At 35.1% G+C, this 21,911-nt stretch overlaps 1 protein-coding gene across 4 annotated transcripts; it reads right to left on the bottom strand.

Moving 5' to 3' along the window:
* Window positions 1-459: 459 nt before the first annotated feature.
* Window positions 460-15,943, bottom strand: Gbeta76C (guanine nucleotide-binding protein subunit beta-2). Of its 4 annotated transcripts, none has more exons than XM_067284021.1 (9): window positions 15,907-15,943; window positions 7,786-7,848; window positions 6,321-6,466; window positions 6,193-6,256; window positions 5,607-5,836; window positions 4,111-4,237; window positions 1,970-2,041; window positions 1,116-1,332; window positions 460-976 (listed from the first exon to the last, which is right to left on the bottom strand). In XM_067284021.1, exons 2-9 carry the CDS (start codon window positions 7,831-7,833, stop codon window positions 870-872), a joined length of 1,011 nt encoding a protein of 336 aa, XP_067140122.1. In that variant the 5' UTR covers window positions 7,834-7,848; window positions 15,907-15,943; the 3' UTR covers window positions 460-869. The 4 variants fall into 4 exon arrangements, with proteins under 4 accessions (XP_067140122.1, XP_067140120.1, XP_067140121.1 ...); XM_067284020.1 differs by lacking the exon at window positions 15,907-15,943 and adding an exon at window positions 10,509-10,707 and having other exon boundaries at window positions 461-976; XM_067284019.1 differs by lacking the exon at window positions 15,907-15,943 and having other exon boundaries at window positions 7,786-8,015.
* Window positions 15,944-21,911: the final 5,968 nt, after the last annotated feature.

Genomic DNA, 21,911 nt, shown 5'->3' with positions numbered 1-21,911 from the left:
AAATATATATACTGTACATCAGTTATTAATTCTAGAATTACTCAAACATTTTATCATTAATTCAACTTACATCTTAAAGTTAGAGAACAAGAAAAGACAAATTTTTAACAAGTTGATTTCATACAATAATTAGCAGAAACTATAGAGAGATATGGAGCAAATCAAAAATTTGTGTCGTTCTAGACATGTTCAAATATTCAATATGTTAATTTTAAGAAATTATTAAATTGAAATTGCCAAATGTATAGAGTTAACCCTCCTAAATATAAGTTATAATGATAAAATGTGTGTCTCATTTGTTGGTATATCAATGTTAATGTACTGGTACATAATTCAAACTATTTACATTGGATGATATCATAAGGAAGAAACATTAAAATAGAACACAGTTTTTGTAAAATCGACAATGAAGACTTAAAAACTTTAACTCTTTCTGCCCTGTGGGCACTAAGAGGGCCTGTTTTAACAAGCCCACGATGGAGTGGCTGGGTGGTGAGGGATGGGGGCCAAAACATCTGGTCGGACCATCCCCGAAAAATTCCTGGGGATTTTTTGACCCGTCTGGATTCAATCCCAGGTTCCCCGGAGCGGTAGGCTGCCACCTTGGCCACTCGGCCATCAACAGTGAAGAACGGATGGTATTAAAGGCATTGTCTGAGCAGTCTATCCTGAATACATTGAATCATGGTATTGGGTGATGATTTTGAGACCTCACCATTTAGTCAAATTATGCTCACTTTTATATTTTTTTTTACAATCACAAATTATTTAACATTTGACAATCTCAATTTATAGATATACTAGAATGTTTTGAAAGAATTTAATTTTAAAGCGTAAATTTTTGATTTGGTCTGCATGCAGTAACTTGATCAATTCCATAATCTGACCGAAGTGTCCCACGAACAGGTGGCCACGGCCATTCCGTTGTCGGATATGCTAAGCGAAGTGATGCGATTTTCGTGTCCGGAGAGCATAGCTACAAAATTTAAAAAGCAAAATTTTAGTTTTTACATAACAGTCACATTACACTTGTACAGTACATCAGGAACCATTCTAAATGAATAATGCTTGCACGAGAACTAATATTTCAACATAAATGCTCTGGCTATACTGACCGTTATGTTTACTCTTGAGAGTATCCCAGATGTGAATGTTGGTATCGTCGGAACCGCAGAGTACCAGTCTTCCGCTGGTCGAGAGACCGCACGAGGTGAAGCCGCTGTTGGGAGAGGGTGGTTTATAATGTCCTATTTGCTGATCCGCGCGAATGTCGAACAATCTGGAACTCTTATCCTCGGATCCGGTTGCAAAATAATAACCACTTTTGTGAAACTGTAATTAATTGCAAAAATACAAATTTTTATTTCCTCGTCAAGAAATTCTTAATAAAAGTAGATAAAATATTATTTTTTCAAAGCTCCACAGTGTATAAGAACAATTGATTGTGCCTGTGTTACATGGTTTTGGAAGATTATGGTCAACACGTTTCCTCGTTTTTCATCTCCAGCTGTAAATTATTACTTATCATCTTTCTTGTGCTGTAGGAATACAGTTAAATGCAGGTAGAATAGATCTCTCTCTACCGATTCTTCCCTCCGATCTTCCGACATTAAAATCTAGGGTGAAAATTGACTTGTTATACAAGTTTTCTAAGCATGCCTTTCTATAAGATAAACCTAGAAACAGGTCTGCGCAGATGGAAAGTGCACCAAAGGTTCCCAAAACATTCCATGTTTCGATTTTTATTTAATATTTACTAAATTTGTTGTTTGTTCCTCTTTTGTACTATAATTATCTTATTTCCTGATAGTAATTCTGTAAAAATGTATTTTATGTACTAAAAATGAGTTGCATTATCTAAGCTGTATTTTTTATGTAAAATTTAACATTTGGACAGATTAAAAATGGAATTATATCATAGGATAAATATCAACAGCTAACTTTAGGTCTCAAATAGAGCACTACTTACACACACGGAATTAACGTCGGAGTCGTGCCCCCAAAATGTCTGTTGACAATTATCTTCTCTCAAATCCCATAACTGCAATAAAAAAAACTTATTTCATTAAAAACATTATGTTTATTCTTCTTTATAATACAAAATAAAACATTCAAGCACTTTACGGCTTAAGAAATAACATTTTATTAAATTTTAACAACTTGCATGCAAATAAGTTTAGTAACAATACGACAACTTTGAGACAAACTATACTCCTGAGTATAATATTGTAAGATTTGTACTTTGATAATATCAGTTATGCATTACATTATCGAAGCTTGTGTGTACAACTGCTAAATATATTTACGATATTATAAAATAAAATCCTTATTTCATACCACCTCAATGATCATTTCTATACATTTTTTATGGTATTACACCTGGTCATGCTACTGATTTTAACTACATTTACAAAGAAGGTAACGAGAGCCCAAGCTCCTCATTATCTTCATTTGTTTATTTATAAAGAAAAAAATTGAATGCGTATAGGGAAAAGATCTGAACGTGAACTCACTTATACGTGTCTGGATTTACCACTGTACTACTGCAAATGAAAAGTAAATGTACGTTCTAATTTGGGCCCCTTAATAACCAGTAGTATAACTATAACTGATATACAGTGGATTCTCTATCTTTTTGGCGTGACTTGGGAAAAAATCATCTTGTCTGCCCCTTGAAATCATCATGCATCCGTCTCAATCGTTTATACTAACGCCCTTTATCCGTAGAAATATTAACAAGTTTCGCCCTAATGCTCGTAAACTTTTATCTGTGATCCCACTTTACAATGAAGTTTTCACGACTCTCCCTTATAATATGATGCAAAACAAACCTCTGAATGGGCTAAGCTAAAATTTATGTTTTTCCCCATACAATTTCAACAAACACATTCCTTTATATATCATACTTACTTCATATGCGTAAACCTTAGTTTTTCCAAATTTTTGCAACTCCAAAACTTTTAGTCCTCTCCTGGAGTGATCGCAACTCTCTATGCCAAACAAGTTTTAGTTCTGGGCATTCCGTCTAGTGAAATTGCTAGATGGAAACTGTACTACATTAATACATTTTATATTTTGTACAGGTAGAAGCATGATGGCATTTCAACAGAACGTTTGTTTGCACAGATTTGCTTTTCACGTCAGCTTGAGCATTTTATCACTAGGTCTGAAAGTATGGCAGTTAGTAGTCTCAAAAAGTATGACAAAGGTGTGCCTTATGACGGAGAATATACGGTAGTAGCCCTCTAGCAGCAAAAAAAGACACGAAATATCAAGGCAATACATATATAACTAGTGATTGTGAATTGGTTTTCTTCAATAATAGCGAGGTTGAGGCCAAAGTTTTAAATGCGAAAACGTGTACCCCAGACATTCAGCACCGCTTTCTTGCAAGCCTGAAAGCTTGACAATGGCATTTGGAATGTCAAGCATGATTCCACTGACTTTCCAAACACCATTGTCAAACTTCTAGGCTTACAGGAAAACAACGCTGAATGTCCGACACACACATTTTCGCGTTTAAAACTTCGGCCTCAACCTTGCTAATTAATGGCTGTTTTCAGAGTAAGGTATATTTATGAAATTATCGTATATCGTACAGTGCCCAAAATAATCGTACAGATGGCAACCCTGAATCCTGAGACAACGATCTAATTTTTACCAGTGTTGCCAATAAAGTACAGTATTTTGTAAAGCTGTAGTCAGAATTGAACTGTTAAATTTGACGTGCTTTTGTTTTTAGTACACGAAAATCAGTGTTTCAATTTAGCACCCTGTATTGTGAGTAAAACGATTGGGGCCAAATAACATTTTTCTTCAGTTAATTTTTCTGGTATTCTTCATTCTGTATTTAACATTATATTTGGGTCCTTGTTTGGGACTGAAAAAAAACAACTGATAAATACGGGTGAACCAACAGATCAAGAATCCACTGTAACAGCATTTTCAGAAATGTAGGCTCACTGGTATGGGAAATGTGACACTATCAGTGTCACATTTCCCATACTAGGAATCACTTAAATCATAAAAGCAGATGTCTAATTCTGTTAATAATAAAATGATTTACTTTAGATGGTATTTGAATGATAGTAAAGTCCGGTCGACGTTTACCTTGACAGATTTATCGACGGATCCCGTGATGAATATGTTTTCCTGATGCAGCGACATACTCATCACGTCGCCCTCGTGACCTTCAAACTGTTTTATTTTTACTCCTTTCTCCAGATCCCATAGGATACTGAAAGATAAAAAGTTATCAATCTGGATGACTGACAATAAATGTACTCAATTCAAATAACTCCTAGTCACTTTGAATGTTTTTGGAAAATATAGAGACTTATATTATTTACAATGCGGAGTTGCAATTTTTAATTGTATTTATTTAATTTAAAACATATCCTTTCCACTTCAAATTAGTAATGTTTTGACCCTGTACACCATACTTTTCCTGTTGGCAGTAGTGTCATGCCGATCATCTATATTACTCCTTTCGGAGGGGGGAATTTTTGAATTATAACATGATTTCCGGTGCAAACCTGAAGTTTGTATATAATCGGGACCTCCTTCCCCTAAGATTTCCATGTCTGGTCTCAAATTTCTACTAACTCCGTTCTCGAGATTAAGGACAGACAGGCAGATGATACTGGGAATTTATAGGTCTACAATTTTTTTTCAAATTGCAGCCCAATTATTGGCTGACTGAGACAAAGATTAAAGGTTTTAGTTTTGCTTACTTCTTACATTTGAGGCATGGCTTGGCCAAAATGGCTTGCACTTGACTGACCTTAAAAAAATGTAAAAAAGTTGAACAATTTCTGCATGTTGTTTCATTAAAATTGTTCCAAAATTCTACAAAATGCTCTATAGTTCTTCTTTTTAACACTTTCCATCCCGTGGATACTAAAAGGGTCTTTTTCCATATCTGTTGTAAGTTGGGCCTAGTGCCAAGAGACTGGAAGAAACCCACGGAAAATTCCCGGGGGTTTTTCGAATATGTGGATTCGATCCCAAATTCCCCAGAGTGGTGGACCTGGCTAATTTTGGAATGTCCAACAGTTAATTATAAAAAATGATTCGGCAGGATTCAGAAAACAGACATAATTTATTGAATTGATAAAAGTCTCTTTAAACTGAACAATTGCTTTAAACGGTATAGCCTGTATAATCTTACAGCTTACACAGGCTTTAAACACTTTTATTGTTTCACTACATATGCATTTTGCTCCAGTGTTTTTCCTCCTGGTCCCTCCTCAGTGCTACAAAATAAATTTATTTATTTAACAAACAACACGAGTAGAAGACATTATAAAAACATTATAAAAAAACTATTAAAACTATCCCATCATACCACTAGTACTCCTGATGTTCTTTTACACCTGTACGGTACTTAGACATAATTTAATATTAAATAAATAAAATTCAAACTTGAACTTGATATACGTAAATTCATATCAATTTTGTACCAGATACATGTATATAATAATGCTTTGTAAAATTTTCCTGAATAAATAAGAAGAACTAAATGTTTTCAAAGGTATGTTAACTAAAAATTGTATCAGGAAACTTAATTAAGACACTGTATGTACAGTACATTACTACCTACTTACATTTTCATATCCGCAGAACCCGTAATGAGTTTGTTATCGTCTACGAATCTGCAGCACGATAGAAATCCTTCGAATCCTGCCATTTCCCTACGTATTTTTGCCGATCCTCCTCTGCTGTTGATGTCGTAGACTGTACACATGTTGTCCATTCCTCCGCAGGCTACGAAATTTCCAGAAGGTGCATAAGCAGCGGTCATTACCCAACTGGATTGTAGAGTTATAATTTGCATCTGAAATTAATTTGTTATATTCGTTATAACTTGAGTGATTTATACATGGAAAATTATCAAAGCCTATTAAATTTAAATTTCCCGTGCAAACTAAGATTTTGGCTCACTAACTCAAGGATCTGGGTTTGAACCCATTTTGCCTCTTGTAATTTAGCATGGGCTGAGGCATCGTTTCCTGTGCTTTGTCCATGCTGACCGACTCCCATAATGGGGACAAACTTTCTACAACAATTTAAAATGGGCAAAAATTCTAAATACAGTACAACAATTTCTGTAGGTGTATGAAATTCCATAATAGCTTTTATAAATATTATGTTTAACAAGAATTTCAATGTATATAATTAATGGAAATTTACCTTATTTCCCGTCCACGAATCCCATATAATTAATTTTCCGTCGAGAGATCCGGAAACTAAATGTCTACATAAAAATGGTAAGTTCAGGAAAATTTTCAGTTAAACCAATCAAATTTCATGAAATTTACCTGTCGTCTCCACTAAAATGTACGGCATTTACTTTAGACAAATGTCCCCTCATGATCTTCTTTATTCGCAACTGTACTTTAGAAACGTCTCCCATATTGCCGCATACGTCTTCTAAACTCTTATCTTTGGCTTCTGCTTGTGACTTCTAAATTTAAAAAAACAAATTTCTAATTTTAAGAAATAATCCTGTAATAGATTTATTAGGACGGCTGTACGGCCGAGAGGTTAATATGGCATCATACAACTCTAGGAGACCCGAGGTTTAATCTGGAAGGGTCGAAAAAACCTAGGATATTTTTCTAGATATGTTTGGTTCCCTCCCTCACCATTAATAGGCTTGTCAAAAGAGGCACTCTTGAAGAATTTCATGAAGGCCACTGTCTGAGATTTCTGATCCAGGAAATACTGGAAATCACTATTTTAAGTTACTCTACTCCTGAAAATAGAGAATAAGGCCATAAATTTCATTGTGACAGTTTATCGTTTGGGTGATAAATGATAAGAAACCCACTCTAATAATAATCCCATTCGAAATGGGCAATTCAAATTTCTTCGTGCCTAAGTATTTCCTCCAAGCCAGGGAAGCATTTATATCTTCTGAGCAGCAACCAGGTTGCTCCGGACAAGCCAACTGCAGCTCGGATTGAATTGATCTTTGGATGAGTGGTAGATATGCAGCATACAAGACACATCGACAAAGAGAGAACCAATATTTTAAATTTTAACTTGTACTAAATATCTGCTATCATAGTAGACTTGTATTACTTTTAGTGCGAAAATTCATGATACCTGTGGTATTTACCAGGTGGTAAATCCAATAGAACTCAAGTCCTGGCTACTCTGACTCTTTCTTAATGTCATTAAGCCGTAAAAGGACCACAAACGATTTGTAACAACACAAAATTGTCTACGAGCAAAGACTGGAGACAGACAGAAGAAAAGTTATTACACACCAATCTGTGGTCAGGGCAGAAATTTCATAAGTTCTTCACACATTCCTTTGTAAACTACATACACAGATGGCTTGTCGGTGAACCTGTCACTGTATTGCAAAGTTTCTCTATACAAAATGATAGGGAAATTTCAGACCTTTGGACCCAATATCTCTGGAACGGGTGGTCGGATCCAAAAACATAAAGCTTATTGCGCGTCTGCAGACTAATCACTACCCTAATTCATTCAAATCCGTCGAGAAATGTAGGAGTTCGGGTAATAAAAATCTTAGCTTTTACCCATTCATGAACCCTATGAACGAATGAATAAATAATCAGTATGACACTAAATTTCAATAAATTCTGTTATTATTATTATTGGGCTTTAATGTACACTGACATCAAAAATCAAACCGTCTTGTGGAATTAATTACGAGAGGGGCAATGCTTATAGAACGATAAAATAATTGCTATATATAAAAATATAAAAAACAAATGAAACTTTAATTATAAATTCAAAAACAAAACTCACTTTAATTTTATTTTTAAGTTGTTCCAATTCATCTTTTAGTTTTGTCATTTCTTCTTCTTCGACCTGAAAAGAAACAAAATGGCAGAATGCTTGTATCGTTGATAAATACATTTTTAAAAATTCTTAATTATGTATAAATCTCTGTTCAACTGCGAACCTGTGTCCAATACAGGCTCGATCGTGCCCAATGTATCGGAACAAAACCACTCGTGAAAAATTCTCAAGGTGGACTTGAGCCTAAATCGTCAGTGTGGCTTGCTCAGTGTATCGCAACATGTTAATTGTTTAAGTAAAGAATATTCACTCATTACTTCAATAGTTAATTCTTATTGCATGAAAATTCGAGACAGAATTAGCAAACAAATAACTGTCGTTACGAAACAATCTAGATTTTTTAACACACTCCAATACCGTGGAGACTAATAAACCTAACCCACGAGGGATTCGAAAAAGCAAATTGCACAGTGAAGGGAACAATGGTGAGGAACAGTGCCACATCCGGGAGTACAACCGAATCCACCCAAATTCAAATATTACTCGGCCGAGTGGACAAAATACTGAACGCTACGCTATTTGGCACCTCACCAAGTTTTCTTCAAATGTCTAACAGTTTCCCTTAGAAAGTCCTCTCGGGAGGCATCTTTGCACACACAAGTGCGCTAACAAGTAAGATTGGTTTTGTGTACTAAACCGATCTTAGCGCGTTTCTCACTGTACAGATGCCTCTCTTGGGCGCATCACATGGCCGAAGCAACGATGCGCTTTAGTCATCCAGCCAGCTTTCTAAACGGCAATTGACAAGACAATTCTGGTCTCGAAGATTTAAAGAATCCTTCGAAATTTTTAAAAATCGAATGGCGAATATTTTTATAAAAATGTTTAGGGGATACCTATGGAATTTCGGGTGTTTGGGTATATATCTGAACTCGGGACCGAGACGAGTTCAACGATATCCTACTTTTGGACCGGAGACGAAAATTTAAAAAGTTATCATACTTTTTTCGGCGATCGCGCGATGATCGGGAGTCGCGTCGCTTGCCGTTAAAATGCATTTCATGCCATTATCTCCATTATCAACACTTCTAATTTCATCCACTCTCTGCATCTATTACACTTTTTTGCTTTACGAAGGAGACTTTGATCTTGTAACCACTCGATACATGTTTCCTTATCTTTGACTACTACTAATGCTAGCTTAAGGAAGTTCATTTTCAAAATTGTTGCCTAGAAAATAGAAAATTAAGCAGACGATACCGTAATTGGAAGTAACGCCACCTAGCGGTGAAAATGTGCAATCGTACTAGTTAAATAACTTAAATTACTTATTTATTTAACTAACTAACCTAAATAGAAAAAAGAAAATTGAGCAGACGACACCGTAGTTGCTAGTACCGCCATCTTGCGGTAAAGTCTGCAAACCATTAAAAAAAGTTCCGTGAAAGGTAAGAAATTGCACGAACAGTCAACGCTACCTCCTGTCTTTTCTTTTGTTCAAGAACTACCGTGAATCAATAACTAGTGACGTTTGGCACTAGTTATTACTAGCACATGGCGGCTCCCCTCCGGGAGGTCAGTCGAGAGCACGAACAGTCGGAAGGGCCGCCATGTTCACTGCCATAAGTAACATTAACCAAAATGGTGAATATGATAACTTTCTTATTTTTCGTCTCCGGTCCAAAAGTAGGGAGATCTGAACTGAGGGGACCGAGACGAGATCAACAATACTCTACTTCTGGACCGGAGACGAAAAATAAAAAAGTTATACTTTTTCCGGCGATCGCGCGATGATCGGAAGTCGCGTCGCTCTCTCGTATCGCGTGTTTAACCCTCCGGGAGATGACCGTAGGTTTGCAGACTTTCCCGCAAGATGGCACTATTAACAACTATGGTGTCGTCTGCATGAGAGCATTTTTTTTTTTTTTTTGTAACTCTTTCCGCCCAGTGGGCACTAAGAGGGCCTCATTTAGAAAGCCCATTATGGGTTCGGCCAGGCCCACAATGGGGCGACCGGGTGGTGAGGGACGGGGCCCGACATATCCGAACGGACCACCCCCCGAAAAATCCTGGGGATTATTCGACCCGTTCGGATTCGATCCCGGGTCCCCCAGAGCGGCAGGCTGCCACCTTTACCGCTCGGCCATCCGGCCGTCAATAATTTATAGTACACCCAATGTTGTATTTAATTTCAAAAACTAGAACATTGCGCGACGTTTTACTTGTTGGATACAGAAGAGGCAATCCTTGTAACGGAGAAGCGAACAAGAAGAAAGCAATCTCCATCGATTGGTTCTTGTTTCGTTCGTATTTCGCACCTATTTTCCGTTAGGCGCACGCACTGCTGTGTTTATTTTTTGACCCCTAGGACTAAGTTGCGTAAGAGAGCATGGACATCGCCATCTTAACTAAGTTAGCCTGCTGCTCTGGAGGACATAGGATTTGATCCTGGGTCCTCCAGAGCAGCAGCCGATACCTTAATCGCGGTGGAAAAACCCCAGGAGTACTCCGGAGGGTGGTCTGTATCGAATGTCCCGAAGAAAGGCCCTCTTACGCCTACAGGAACGAAAGTATGTAAAGTATTATATAAGATACTAACAATACATAAATTGTAAAGTGAGAGGTCGTATAGCCGGATTGCATTTACGTATTTAAAAAAATATGGACATCCCAAAACTAATTTGCGAATTTTAAGTTAAAACGGCACTAGAAAAAATTTCTATACTTACGGCCATTTTTTGTGATTACAGTAAGATGCGGACGAATATTCGTTAGTAGCTTGGTCCGCCGTCCTAAGCGGATGATGAAAATTCAATTATGATTATTAGAATAGAAGAGGCTTCCTTAAGTTTTCGAAGAAGCCAAACAATTTACGAGAGAACTAATCGCCATTTCCGAATAAATGCAGATTTTACGATAAAGCTTTTATATTTAGGTATTCTTGAAACCGTGTTTTCTTATATGTTGAGCATCAAACACAAGACCGTGTTATTTATTAAACACTTGGCACTTTTCCACTTCTATTAGTTGAGACGAGATTTTATTTCACTCGTTTCGGGCATTTCGCCCCTCTTCAGTCAACTAATAAAACAATATACAACATTTCAAGTAATATAACACACACTAACAGATACCACTAAAATTAATTTAAAACGTACCGTTAGTTCCTCGAACTAACGGTACGTAACGGTACGCGCACCCTTGAGTTCGAGGAACTAACGGTACGTTTTAAATTAATTTTAGTGGTATCTGTTAGTGTGTGTTATATTACTTGAAATGTTGCATATTGTTTTATTAGTTGACTGAAGAGGGGCGAAATGCCCGAAACGAGTGAAATAAAATCTCGTCTCAACTAATAGAAGTGGAAAAGTGCCAAGTGTTTAATAAATAACACGGTCTTGTGTTTGATGCTCAATCTTTTATATTTATTTAAGAAAAAGTACAGACCGGGTTCGGACTTGGATCCACATGACCCTATGATTATATCTTTAATTGTAAATATAGAATATTGCTACAGAATTATTACTATATTATATTTAAGCAGCAATAATAATAATTTTATTTTTAACGGTTTTAGATGTCTATGATTTTAAAATTTAAACGCGTGACACGTAACGTTATACAATTAGAATGGCGGTAATGGCACGAAAAGCACATGTAACTCAAGAAGCCGTCCATAAATTACGTAAGGGCGATTTCGGCCATTCTAGACCCCCACCCACCCTTGTGTAAGAAACCGTAATATTTTCTTTGATCCCCTCCCCTTTCCTATCTTATGAAATATTTAGGCATGATTTTATAGAAAGATTTTAACAAAAAATTTTTTTAATGAAACCCTAAAAATCTTAGGTCCAAAATATATAATTACTAGCAGGTAGATCCAGCGTTGTTCGGGCAAAAGTAACGATAGCGAAGATTAAGATTATTACGTTATAGTCACAAAAGAAAGAGTAATTTCATGAACAAACTAGTATTTCTAAAGAAAAGTCGAATTTGAAAATCGAATGTTCTAATATTATTCGATTTTCACGATGTGTTCTGATTATATCGTTCGATTTTCATCGAATGTTCTAAAGAATTAAGGTCGAGAAAAACCGAACTAACCTGTTTAAATTTGAAAATCGAATATGTTCTAACATAGTACTCCTTTTCTTTTTTTCCAGCGCCCGTAAATCTTGCAGGTCGCTTTCTCTTGTTCTCCATTGTTACTTAACACTTTGGTACTTAAATTTGGTACCCTAACTGTACCAAATTTCAACTTTCAACTCCTAACCGTTTTAGCGAAAATTAAGATAATTACGTCATAGTCAACCTTGCCCGTTTTCACAGAATGCAAGAATTGGGTCCTCCTGTTTCCTGACTAATTACAGAATTTTTAGATGGGTCTAAAAATATGCTCGATTTCCCGCAAAAACGAAAAAAACTGCATCCGCGTCTTGCACGTCGCTTTCTCTTAACACTTCCATTAACAATGGAAGTGTTAAGACTTAATTCTGTCCCTCTCCCCCGTGGGGAGGAATTTCGAAAAATCCCTTCTTAGTGTGCGTTCTCGCGAAGTACCCGAACTGTGTACCAAATTTCAACTTTCAACTCTTTAACCGTTTGGGCTCTGCACTGATTATTATTATTATTATCAACTCGTCTCGATTATATATATAGATTAATTAGTTAATTAATATGTACTATTATTTATTATTTTTAAATCTTTTCGTCAGTTCACAAAATTATCCTACAATACACTCGCTAATCCGGCGCATCCTTCAGTGTGATAGCCCATCGCAGTGATTCTTAACAGGGGGCCGCGGCCCCTGGGGGTCCGTAAGAAGTTTGCCGGGGAGCCGCCAAATTATGCAAAATTTCCTTCAGAATATAATAAAAAGAAAATTGATGTACAGTATAACCGAATATCGTGTTGAAAAGTGAAATAAAAAAATAAATAGGAAAACTTTATTTTTTTTTTCTTCCTACATACAACTTTGGGTTAATGTTACCCTAGGTATACAAATGACGGCTTGTCTCTGACTCCAGCATACAGAAGCGAGGAAACAGTGGGGACGCACGTTTTCTAAACTTAGCAACTAAATTATTTGAATAGGTTAATAATTATGGTAATTTATTAGAATAGGTTTTTTTTTTTTTAACTCTTTCCGCCCTGTGGGCACTAAGAGGGCCTCTTTTAGTAGGCCCATTATGGGTTCGGCCAGGCCCACAATGGGGCGACCGGGTGGTGAGGGACGGGGCCCGACATATTCGAACGGACCACCCCCGAAAGATTCCTGGGGATTATTCGACCCGTTCGGATTCGATCCCGGGTCCCCCAGAGCGGTAGGCTGCCACCTTTACCGCTCGGCCATCGGCCGTCTATTAGAATAGGTTAGGTTTAGAAAACGTGCCTCTCCACTGTTTCCTCGCTTCTGTATGCTGGAGTAAGAGACGAGCCGTCATTTTGTATACCTAGGGTAACATTAACCCAACTTTGTAAGTACAGAAGAAATAAATGCAAATATGCTACTTACACCGCAGTATTTACTTGTTTTATTCCAAATCAATTCTAAGAAACTATTAATGCTTGGAATTTTTAAAATAATTAGGAAAAATAATAGGCTTAGTAGTAGGCTTTGAAAATTTAAATATTTTTGCGAATGATATGCAAAATCTTTACAAGTTGTGGGTGTTTTAGTTTAAGCATCGACTTTGGATCGATTTATCGACGTGTTTCTTATTTTATTTTTTGTTAAAAATTAATGAGTTTTCCTGTTTAATTGTGAAGTTTGAATGTTATTTAAATAGATAATGAAATAATAAAGTTATGATTTACATTTATTATATTAAAAAATAAAGCAATAATAAAAAAACAATTTATAATAGATAATTTAACAAATATAAATTATTAAAAATAATAGGGGTCACAAAAAATTATTAAATATGAAATATTTGGTGAGCCGCGAGTATAAAAAGGTTAAGAACCACTGGCCTGCCGTATTTCTGCGCACAAAAAAGCATTAGCGAGGTTGAGGCCGAAGTTTCAAACGCGTAAACGTGTACGTCGGACGTTCGGCGCCGCTTCATGTGAGCCTAGAAGTTTGATAATGGCGTTTGGAATGTCAGTGGAATCATGGTCGACATTCCAAACGCCATTGTCAAACTTCTAGGCTCACATGAAAGCGGCGCCGAACGTCCGACGTACACGTTTACGCGTTTAAAACTTCGGCCTCAACCTCGCTATTATCTCGCCCGACTTCCCTGACACTCGAACGGCAGGTTAAGGGAAAGTCTGGTGAATTTCGATTCTACCATGTAATATATGTTTTTGTTTGTGGCGCAATCTGTTACGAGATGTTATTAAAAATAACTTTTATATTATTAATTACTATGAAATGGCCAAAAATGCTTTATTTTTAAGGCAAAGACGAGTTCTTGTTAGCGTAGCAAAGTTCGAATCTACCTAAGATATATATCTTAGGTAGATTTAGGTAGAACACTTGAGCCCTATCTTTCCACTCCCTTGAACTTTGACTTTTTTGACCCTTCGGGAATTTTAAAACGTCGAGGTTCGCAAAAAAAAAAAAAAAAAAAAAACAACTCGCGATTATAATACTTGCCCGTGTTATATGACAGCCGGGAAAGTAAAAGGCGAAACAAGCGATTCTTACACGTCGCACGTTGCTATGCTCACGAAAATACGGTATGAGCTTCCGTTTCCATGAAAATGGTAACGTCGCCCGTCACTATTTCCTGTATGATTTCTTTGCACAGAATTGCATGCCAGCGTGCCGTATTTACCCACCTACTCCGTAAAGAACTGATGCCGAAGGGCGACAGGTTATGTCATTCGTTTAGAGATTTTTTGAGGCCTGTACACTCTCACTACCAATGCGTGTTTGTCCTTTATTGGATACGTATTCCAGTTTTATTAAATTACGATTCATTTATTTACCGAACTGTCTGTTAGTGGTCAAACAACTATTATAAGTAAAAGGCTGTCCACGCTGGAAGAGAGGACACAAGAGGGGGGAAAGGTCGAACTTCAGTGAACGTCCGTTTAATCTTATGGCTTTCCGTTGTAGATGAGGGAACTAGTGTAACTGTTTATAAAGCACGCGAACTGAAAAAAAACCATATTATACCAATGATAACTCCAAAAACATACCTGTAAACATTACAGGTCTAAGACGAAACGATAATTTGAAAACCACTGAGCTACGGCAGTTTTGTACCTGTGAAACATATCTGTACTTGTAAGGTTTACAGATATGTTTTTGGAGATTACAATACTTTCCCGTGTTGCAACATAACACGAAAAAGTATTGTAATTCTCTGAAATTTTTGCAATCGCGACATTTTGAAACTTCCTAAATCGAAAAATTGATACCCGGGTGTGTTTTGGCGTCTATTTCGTTTAATAACTCAGGATGAGGTAAAGATTAAGGAACGGAATTTGGCATAGTAACTTGTTTATAAGGAGTATAAATGCTGCTAAATTTTGGAGTAAGGAACTCGAGAGGACGAGGAGATAGAGAGGAATCGCGCGTCATATCTCGAGTAGGGTCAGAATAAATAATTTTTACTCGTTATTGGCACTTTTTTTTAACCTCTATCCTCAAAATTAAGCCTTTTGCCTTGCTATTATTCGGCTACAATTAATAATTAAATTTTGGGTAATTTGTTACCTGAGGTAGGAGTTAGGTACCATCTCTTATTAAATTTAATAATTAATAGAATATTCTGATAGGATAGGCTCAAAGTGAGACTCGAATCACCTTTAGGATTGATTAACATCGGGTTTTGAGGTTTATATATGAAAAATATATGTTTAAGAAAGTTACGCAACTCGTTTCCAGAGGTTTTCAGCAGCAACTTATTGTAAACAACAAAAAATGAATGCCGAAAATTTCCATTGTTTTTGTATTTATTTCATCCTTTGTTTTAGTATACAGCAGCGCGGAATGTGAGCGATCTTCCGAAGGGGATGCCTCTCGAGTGGACTTTCTACGGGAAACTGGCCGTTTAGCTATTGTTAACGTGAAGAAACCCATGACGGATATGATTTAAAAAAGGCCCTCTCGGTGTCCACACAAGGCATGGTAAAGAACAAACAAAGAAAAAATAAATTAATAAATTACTCACGAAAATTTGATGTTTTCGAACTCGAACCCAAATCTTCAGAGCGCTCTCGTCAATACGAAATATGCATTTTCATTGCAACTCTTTGAATACTTAATACAATAAAAGGAAGATGAAATTCACCGATGAAATACAAATTTCAATTGAAATTTTCGTGAATTTTCAAAAATAGCCTGAAGTCATCCATTGTTCTTGTTGATCAATTCGTTCTTCGACAAACGAAGCCATTGTCTTCTATTATTTTCAGAATAAAAACTTAAAAGCTAGATTCATTTACCGTAAATCGCAGGCGCTCTTGCCTTAAAAAACGGAAATTTAATTTTAAAAAATAAAAATAAATCAAAATAACAGCTCAATGGATAAATTAACTTTATTTAACTTTTTGAATTCATTTACAATTTTTCCATCCACTCTAGCAAAGAATTTCCACTGAGTTTATCATGTAGCAACTTGAAAATTTGAAATATTTATTGAACAGTCCTGTTTGCTACAGTCAACAATTATACTTAATTGAAGAAAACAATATTTTCAGGCAATGTCCGATTACAGAAACAAAGTCTAGACCTAAACCATGGTTTAGACCCGTATCCACGCTAGTTTAAGCTATGATAATAATACTTAACAATGGATAATTACTTCTTCACTGGCAATGATTAGGAGGCTCAGTGTGTGGTTTAGACGAGACCTATTTTCTTTAGTCGACCGTAATGGTTTATTTAAACTACTACATTTAGAATAGTTATTTCATCTTTTTAAAAATATCTAACAGCAAATAAAAATGAATTTAATTAAATAAACACAAAACAGAAGCTTCACAGATGGATTTTTATCAAATGATACTTTATTAAGCTCAGTTTAGCCTAGTAAGTGAAGCCCTCTGCAATGCAACAGAACATCACACAATAATTTCTATGAAAAAGAAATTGTCTCCACTCTATGTAACAAGTTTGTTTATACTAAATAAAACCGCTTGACGTGTGTGTCCTATTATTTGGACGAGGAGTTATCTGTGTTTAGGGCTACATGCTTAGTACACACGCCACGTTGAATCAAAATAATGGGTGCATTTAGATAACGATTGGCTAAGCAAGCGTATCAAAAATTGCCCGTTTCACATGAAATGGTTTAACCATTGAAGGCATATCAACTAGTTTTCGTTTAATCGAAATATGTCATGGCGTTTTCTTGCTGTATTCTTCCGGTTTTCTTATCTTTAACGTAGATAACTCGTGGAGTCGTTTAGCATCTTGATGAAAGCTAATGGATTGTTGATAATGCCATTTACCAATGGATAAACAACATATATATATATACGAACAAACAATTTGGTTAGCTACACGAAAACACTACTTTATTTCAAATAAAACGATCACATCATTGGCTTGTTTACTTCAATGCTCGCTACTCCGACGTATCTAGTGTATAAAATGTATTGTATAGTACTGTACATAACGGCGATCCATTAATTTTAAATGAAAACAATTCGGATAAAAACGATACGTTTGTTTAATGGTTTAATGTTTCATTCTAATGAATCTTTCGCTCGCATATGGCGTCTTGAACAGAAGACAATCTACAATTTTTACATATCACTCGTTTATTTATTGTTCATTACGTAAACTGTACACACAAAACACGAAAGACATTTTAATTGTTTAGATTAAAAAACGGGCGGATTACCGTAGAACAATTTTTAGATTCGCGTATTAGATTTGGAAATTTTCTAACACCGATTATCTTTATAATTAGTATTAGAAAATTTCCGACATTTTGGCGATAGTTGAGTTCCTTCTTTAATATAAGAACCTCTTGTGCCAAGCTCGTTTTGACGACGTAGAAAGTTTCGAAAATTCTCACTTTATCGTGTATCGTTTTAAATAAATACCCAATTGATGGAATAACGACAACGCAACACTCGGGAGATATACCAAAAGGGTGCCTCTCGGGAGGACTTTTTACGGGGAAACCGGTCCCTATTTAGGTGTTAGACACGCGAAGAAAACTTCACGCGGCCACCAACGGGCTGGTGGGGCACGAACCCGCAACCAACTAGTGCTTTTATCCACTCGAATCTCAAATACAAGATTTCCACTCGCACTCTCTTTTAGCGCACTGCATCTATTTTTGAAACATTTAGTTACACACTTAATCAGCAATTTCGATTTCATTTACAATTTTTGAAGAAATTGAAGAAACTATTCGAAGAAATTGCTATCAAATTTTATGTATCCGTTGAACACATCCAAAATACAAAACTCAGAGCAAATCTGTTATGCAAATTCAATTTTATGACATCTCAACAGTGTTTAATTAAAGCACACGAACAACAGAAGAGAATTTTTCTGACAAAATCTTTATTTAACAGCACGTATAAAAGCAGTTTTTTTGAAGTTTGAAATTGTTTTATCTCTCTGAAATAATTAATTTGTGAATTTTTAAATTGCTTCCTGAACATTGCATAAAGAATTTTAAGTTAACAAATGAATTGTATATTATGTAAATGTTGAGTTAATCAGCACTAATATTTGAAGGCGATAAACATAAAATTTGTAATAAAAAGAAACACAAACAAATTAATTGAAATGTTCATTTTATCTGTACAATTGCAAATACACAAACTGAAAAAAAATTATATAAACTTAATAATTATGAATTGATAACTCCGAGTATGTCCACGAAATAAAATTTTTACTGCCGGACATTTAAAATATATTTTATAAGATGAACGTAAAATGATTCATTTATGATAGTTTGCAATGAGGAGAAATTTTAGTTTTCAAAACTTTTAAATAGTTGCCAGATGAGAGATTATTTTGCATAAATTTACTTGGCATCAATCCCCAGAAAACTGCAATCTCTTCTGAAATAATCTACGTGAAATAAATTACAATATAAACATTCAATAGCAATAACAACACATTGCATAAAAATAAAATTTTACAGCAGGAATTGGAAAAACCATATTGTACAGTACCTGTACATGCTGATAAAATTAATTATTTTGAAGGAAATAAGTTCATCTGGAAGCTGTAACAATATTTTATCTCAAATTGGTGATTTCAAATGACCATTTTGCATTATTAAATAAAAGATTGAAATGTTTTGCAATTGATTTAGAAATGCAAGAATTTTCTGCGTGCAAGTGAAATGAGCACATTGTTGAGCAATATGCAATAAATGAATATACCGTAGGTGATGTTTGGATTGCACTATTCATCTCAAAACAATTGTAAAATAAATCACAATGGGATTAAATATGATAATTCAACCTTCTATATGGGCAAGACATTTGATATATTAGTCATGATGCCACTAAACCACAAGTTGATCTATTCTAGAAATGTATTCTCATTAAGTTAAATAAAAAAACACTTAATAAAAACATCAACATTCTTAATTCTTTCTCAAATTTGTACTGCTTACTTCAATAGATTGACAATGGTGGTTACAATTTAAGCTTCGTCAGTATTTTTAAGATACTTCTCTATAAAGGGCTGCCCACTATCTTCGCAGAAGAGAATTACTCTTTAAATAACAAATTCTATGAAAAATAGCACTTATTACAATAATTGTACACGGTTCAAAACAAAGGAATTACAGATTGACAACTGATTTTCTTGCATGCTTATTACCTAATCCTTGCTCAAATTCGGTTTGCTGGATTGAGGATCCTAATTTTTTTTTAAAAAAGTATGAATTCCAAAATTGGGAGTCAACTTATATTCAAGCTAATACAGTAATTAAAATAAAATATCAATAATTTGTTTCTTTTTTGAATGATAAATTGGCACATCCCAGTGTGCATAGAACGGCATATTGGTGAACCACAATGTACTAAAATGTGTTCTGATATTCACCAACTAGTTTTGGTGCAGTGACTGATGCACGTCACACTGATCAGGCTGTAGATACGGTGAGCTCTGATGAAGCAATATGGTCAGCTCCATAGTTGTTTAACACAATTTTATTACTCATCTGTATTAATCCAGTTATTTTGACAAAAGTCTGCAAATGCCAATATAGCACCGTTTACTTCTGCCATCTTGTTTCAGTAAAAGCTCGTTAAACCATTCACCGGTGCATAGGTTTACTGAGACCGAACATACATGCATCCAATTACTCAACAGTATATCCTGGAACACTATGACTTCCATGTCTCTAAAGCACTACAAACTGCCAGAAACAAATCAAACACTGACATTTGCATGTTTTTCAGAAGCCATAGCTTTCATTAAATGTATATGAACTAAAAATCATGCAGAATTAGAACATCCCAACAACTGCAATGTAAACAATCCAAATGAATGCATGCTACATGCAATATGGCATGCATTCACTAAATAAGTATGGCATCATGGGAATTTTAAGTATTCTCTAATTCTTCTGTGTGAAGAGTTATCAGAAAATTTGCAGTGAAGCTGTATTATAAATTTCACTTGATGAATCTTAGGATTATGATAACTGACAATGCACAAACTTATTTTATTCAATGTAGCTTAATGCAACATGTATGATCAAAGAAAGAACTACAACTTTGTATACAATTAAAAACAATGCTAGAATGTCAGTTAAAACTTGTCGAATCTTCTTGTTAAACCTGATGCAGACTTACGAAAAGAAGTCAAAAACATTCATTTAAATAAATTGAAGTCGCGCCAAAAAAGTATTTAAGGCATTGGTTTTTTTAAGTTAAAATAAAACAATGCACTAATAATATACAATATATTATTAACTTATTTATACTATGTTGTCTAAGCAGGGAATAAATATAGTCTTGTGGGCAGCACATTTATAAATAGTAATACAATGAGCTGCATGATCAAAGTAAACTAATAAAGAATGTTAATTCCAAGTTTTCTGGCAAACGATACACAAATTATAATCCTTAACACAATCTTCTGTCGTCGATGACGCACACAGAAAACAAAAATCCACCACTCTCTTGTCAAATACCTTTTACTAACCAAGGGAGTGGCTGCCGCACACACTTCCCACTTTTGTTGAGTTAAAACAATTTCCATTCTGTAATTTCTGAAAGGACGAAATTTTCAACAAGGATCGGATTGACATCACACATTATTATTGATTTAATGTGCCACATAAGAAACTATGAATCTCACATGATTCTAAATAATAACGTTGAGTATAAAAGTTCCTTGCCATTTCACTTTTCTACTTAGAAATTTCATAAAATCTTCTCTGTATGTGTTTCAAGAAGTCGAATGCGTAATGTTAAAAATTTAATATCTTTTAAATGCAACTTTTAAAACAAAGCGTCAAGTTCTAATAATACAGTAGAGCATCTTTCACTATCCTCTATCAATGTTGTTATCACATTAGTTAATGCAACATACATACATTAAAACGAAAAGTATAAATGCAAACTAGATAAAAAAAACAACAATTTATTGAAATAACGTTAATACAATGTCGCACATATCAAATTAACACACATATAGGCACGCGTGCTTGGTTCGAAACTAACACAACTAGTTTAATTTCAGAAAGAATTTTTATTGTTATATCAATGATGTATCAGGAGTTGAATGTTTTGGAATGTAAACAGAACATTGAACAATTTATGTTTACAATTCTCAAATTTACAAGTTACGGCAGCATTATATCTTCGGCGGTGTCTGAAAACTTAAGTTTATGAAAAAAAGGACAATTTCCTGTCTATATAATACTGTACACTAACAAGTACTGTAAACAAGCTACAGCTTAGGGCCTCACTTTTAACAGGATATAGTTTAAGTCCTCACATTTTGAAGCTTATTACTACTTGGTGAAAGAAGAATGACTTCTTATATGATGCTGGCTGTCTTATTTCAAACTTAAGACATTTATTAGAGTAAAAATATTAATTATACTTTGTTTTAAATACATTATTAGCAAAAATTATAAAATTTTCATCAAACTTACTTTTAGAGAGTAAAAAAATACCTCAAATTTAAGACCTGCGGCATCTTTAAATTTGACAACACATGAAAAAATGTCTTAAATTCAAA

This window comes from Centruroides vittatus, unplaced genomic scaffold, assembly GCF_030686945.1.
Source record: "Centruroides vittatus isolate TY-2023 unplaced genomic scaffold, ASM3068694v2 scaffold_1047, whole genome shotgun sequence".
NCBI lineage: Eukaryota > Metazoa > Arthropoda > Arachnida > Scorpiones > Buthidae > Centruroides > Centruroides vittatus.
The sequence above is the reverse complement of the archived record's forward strand: the minus strand, read 5'-3'. Positions and strand labels throughout refer to the sequence as shown.

Coding starts and splice junctions, on each gene's coding strand:
- Gbeta76C (XM_067284019.1), bottom strand. CDS start 7,896: ATGTATTTATCAACGATACAAGCATTCTGCCATTTTGTTTCTTTTCAG. Junction 6,257..6,320: donor CATTTTAGTGGAGACGACAG/GTAAATTTCATG, acceptor ATTTTTATGTAG/ACATTTAGTTTCCGGATCTC. Junction 977..1,115: donor TCTCAAGAGTAAACATAACG/GTCAGTATAGCC, acceptor TAAATTTTGTAG/CTATGCTCTCCGGACACGAA.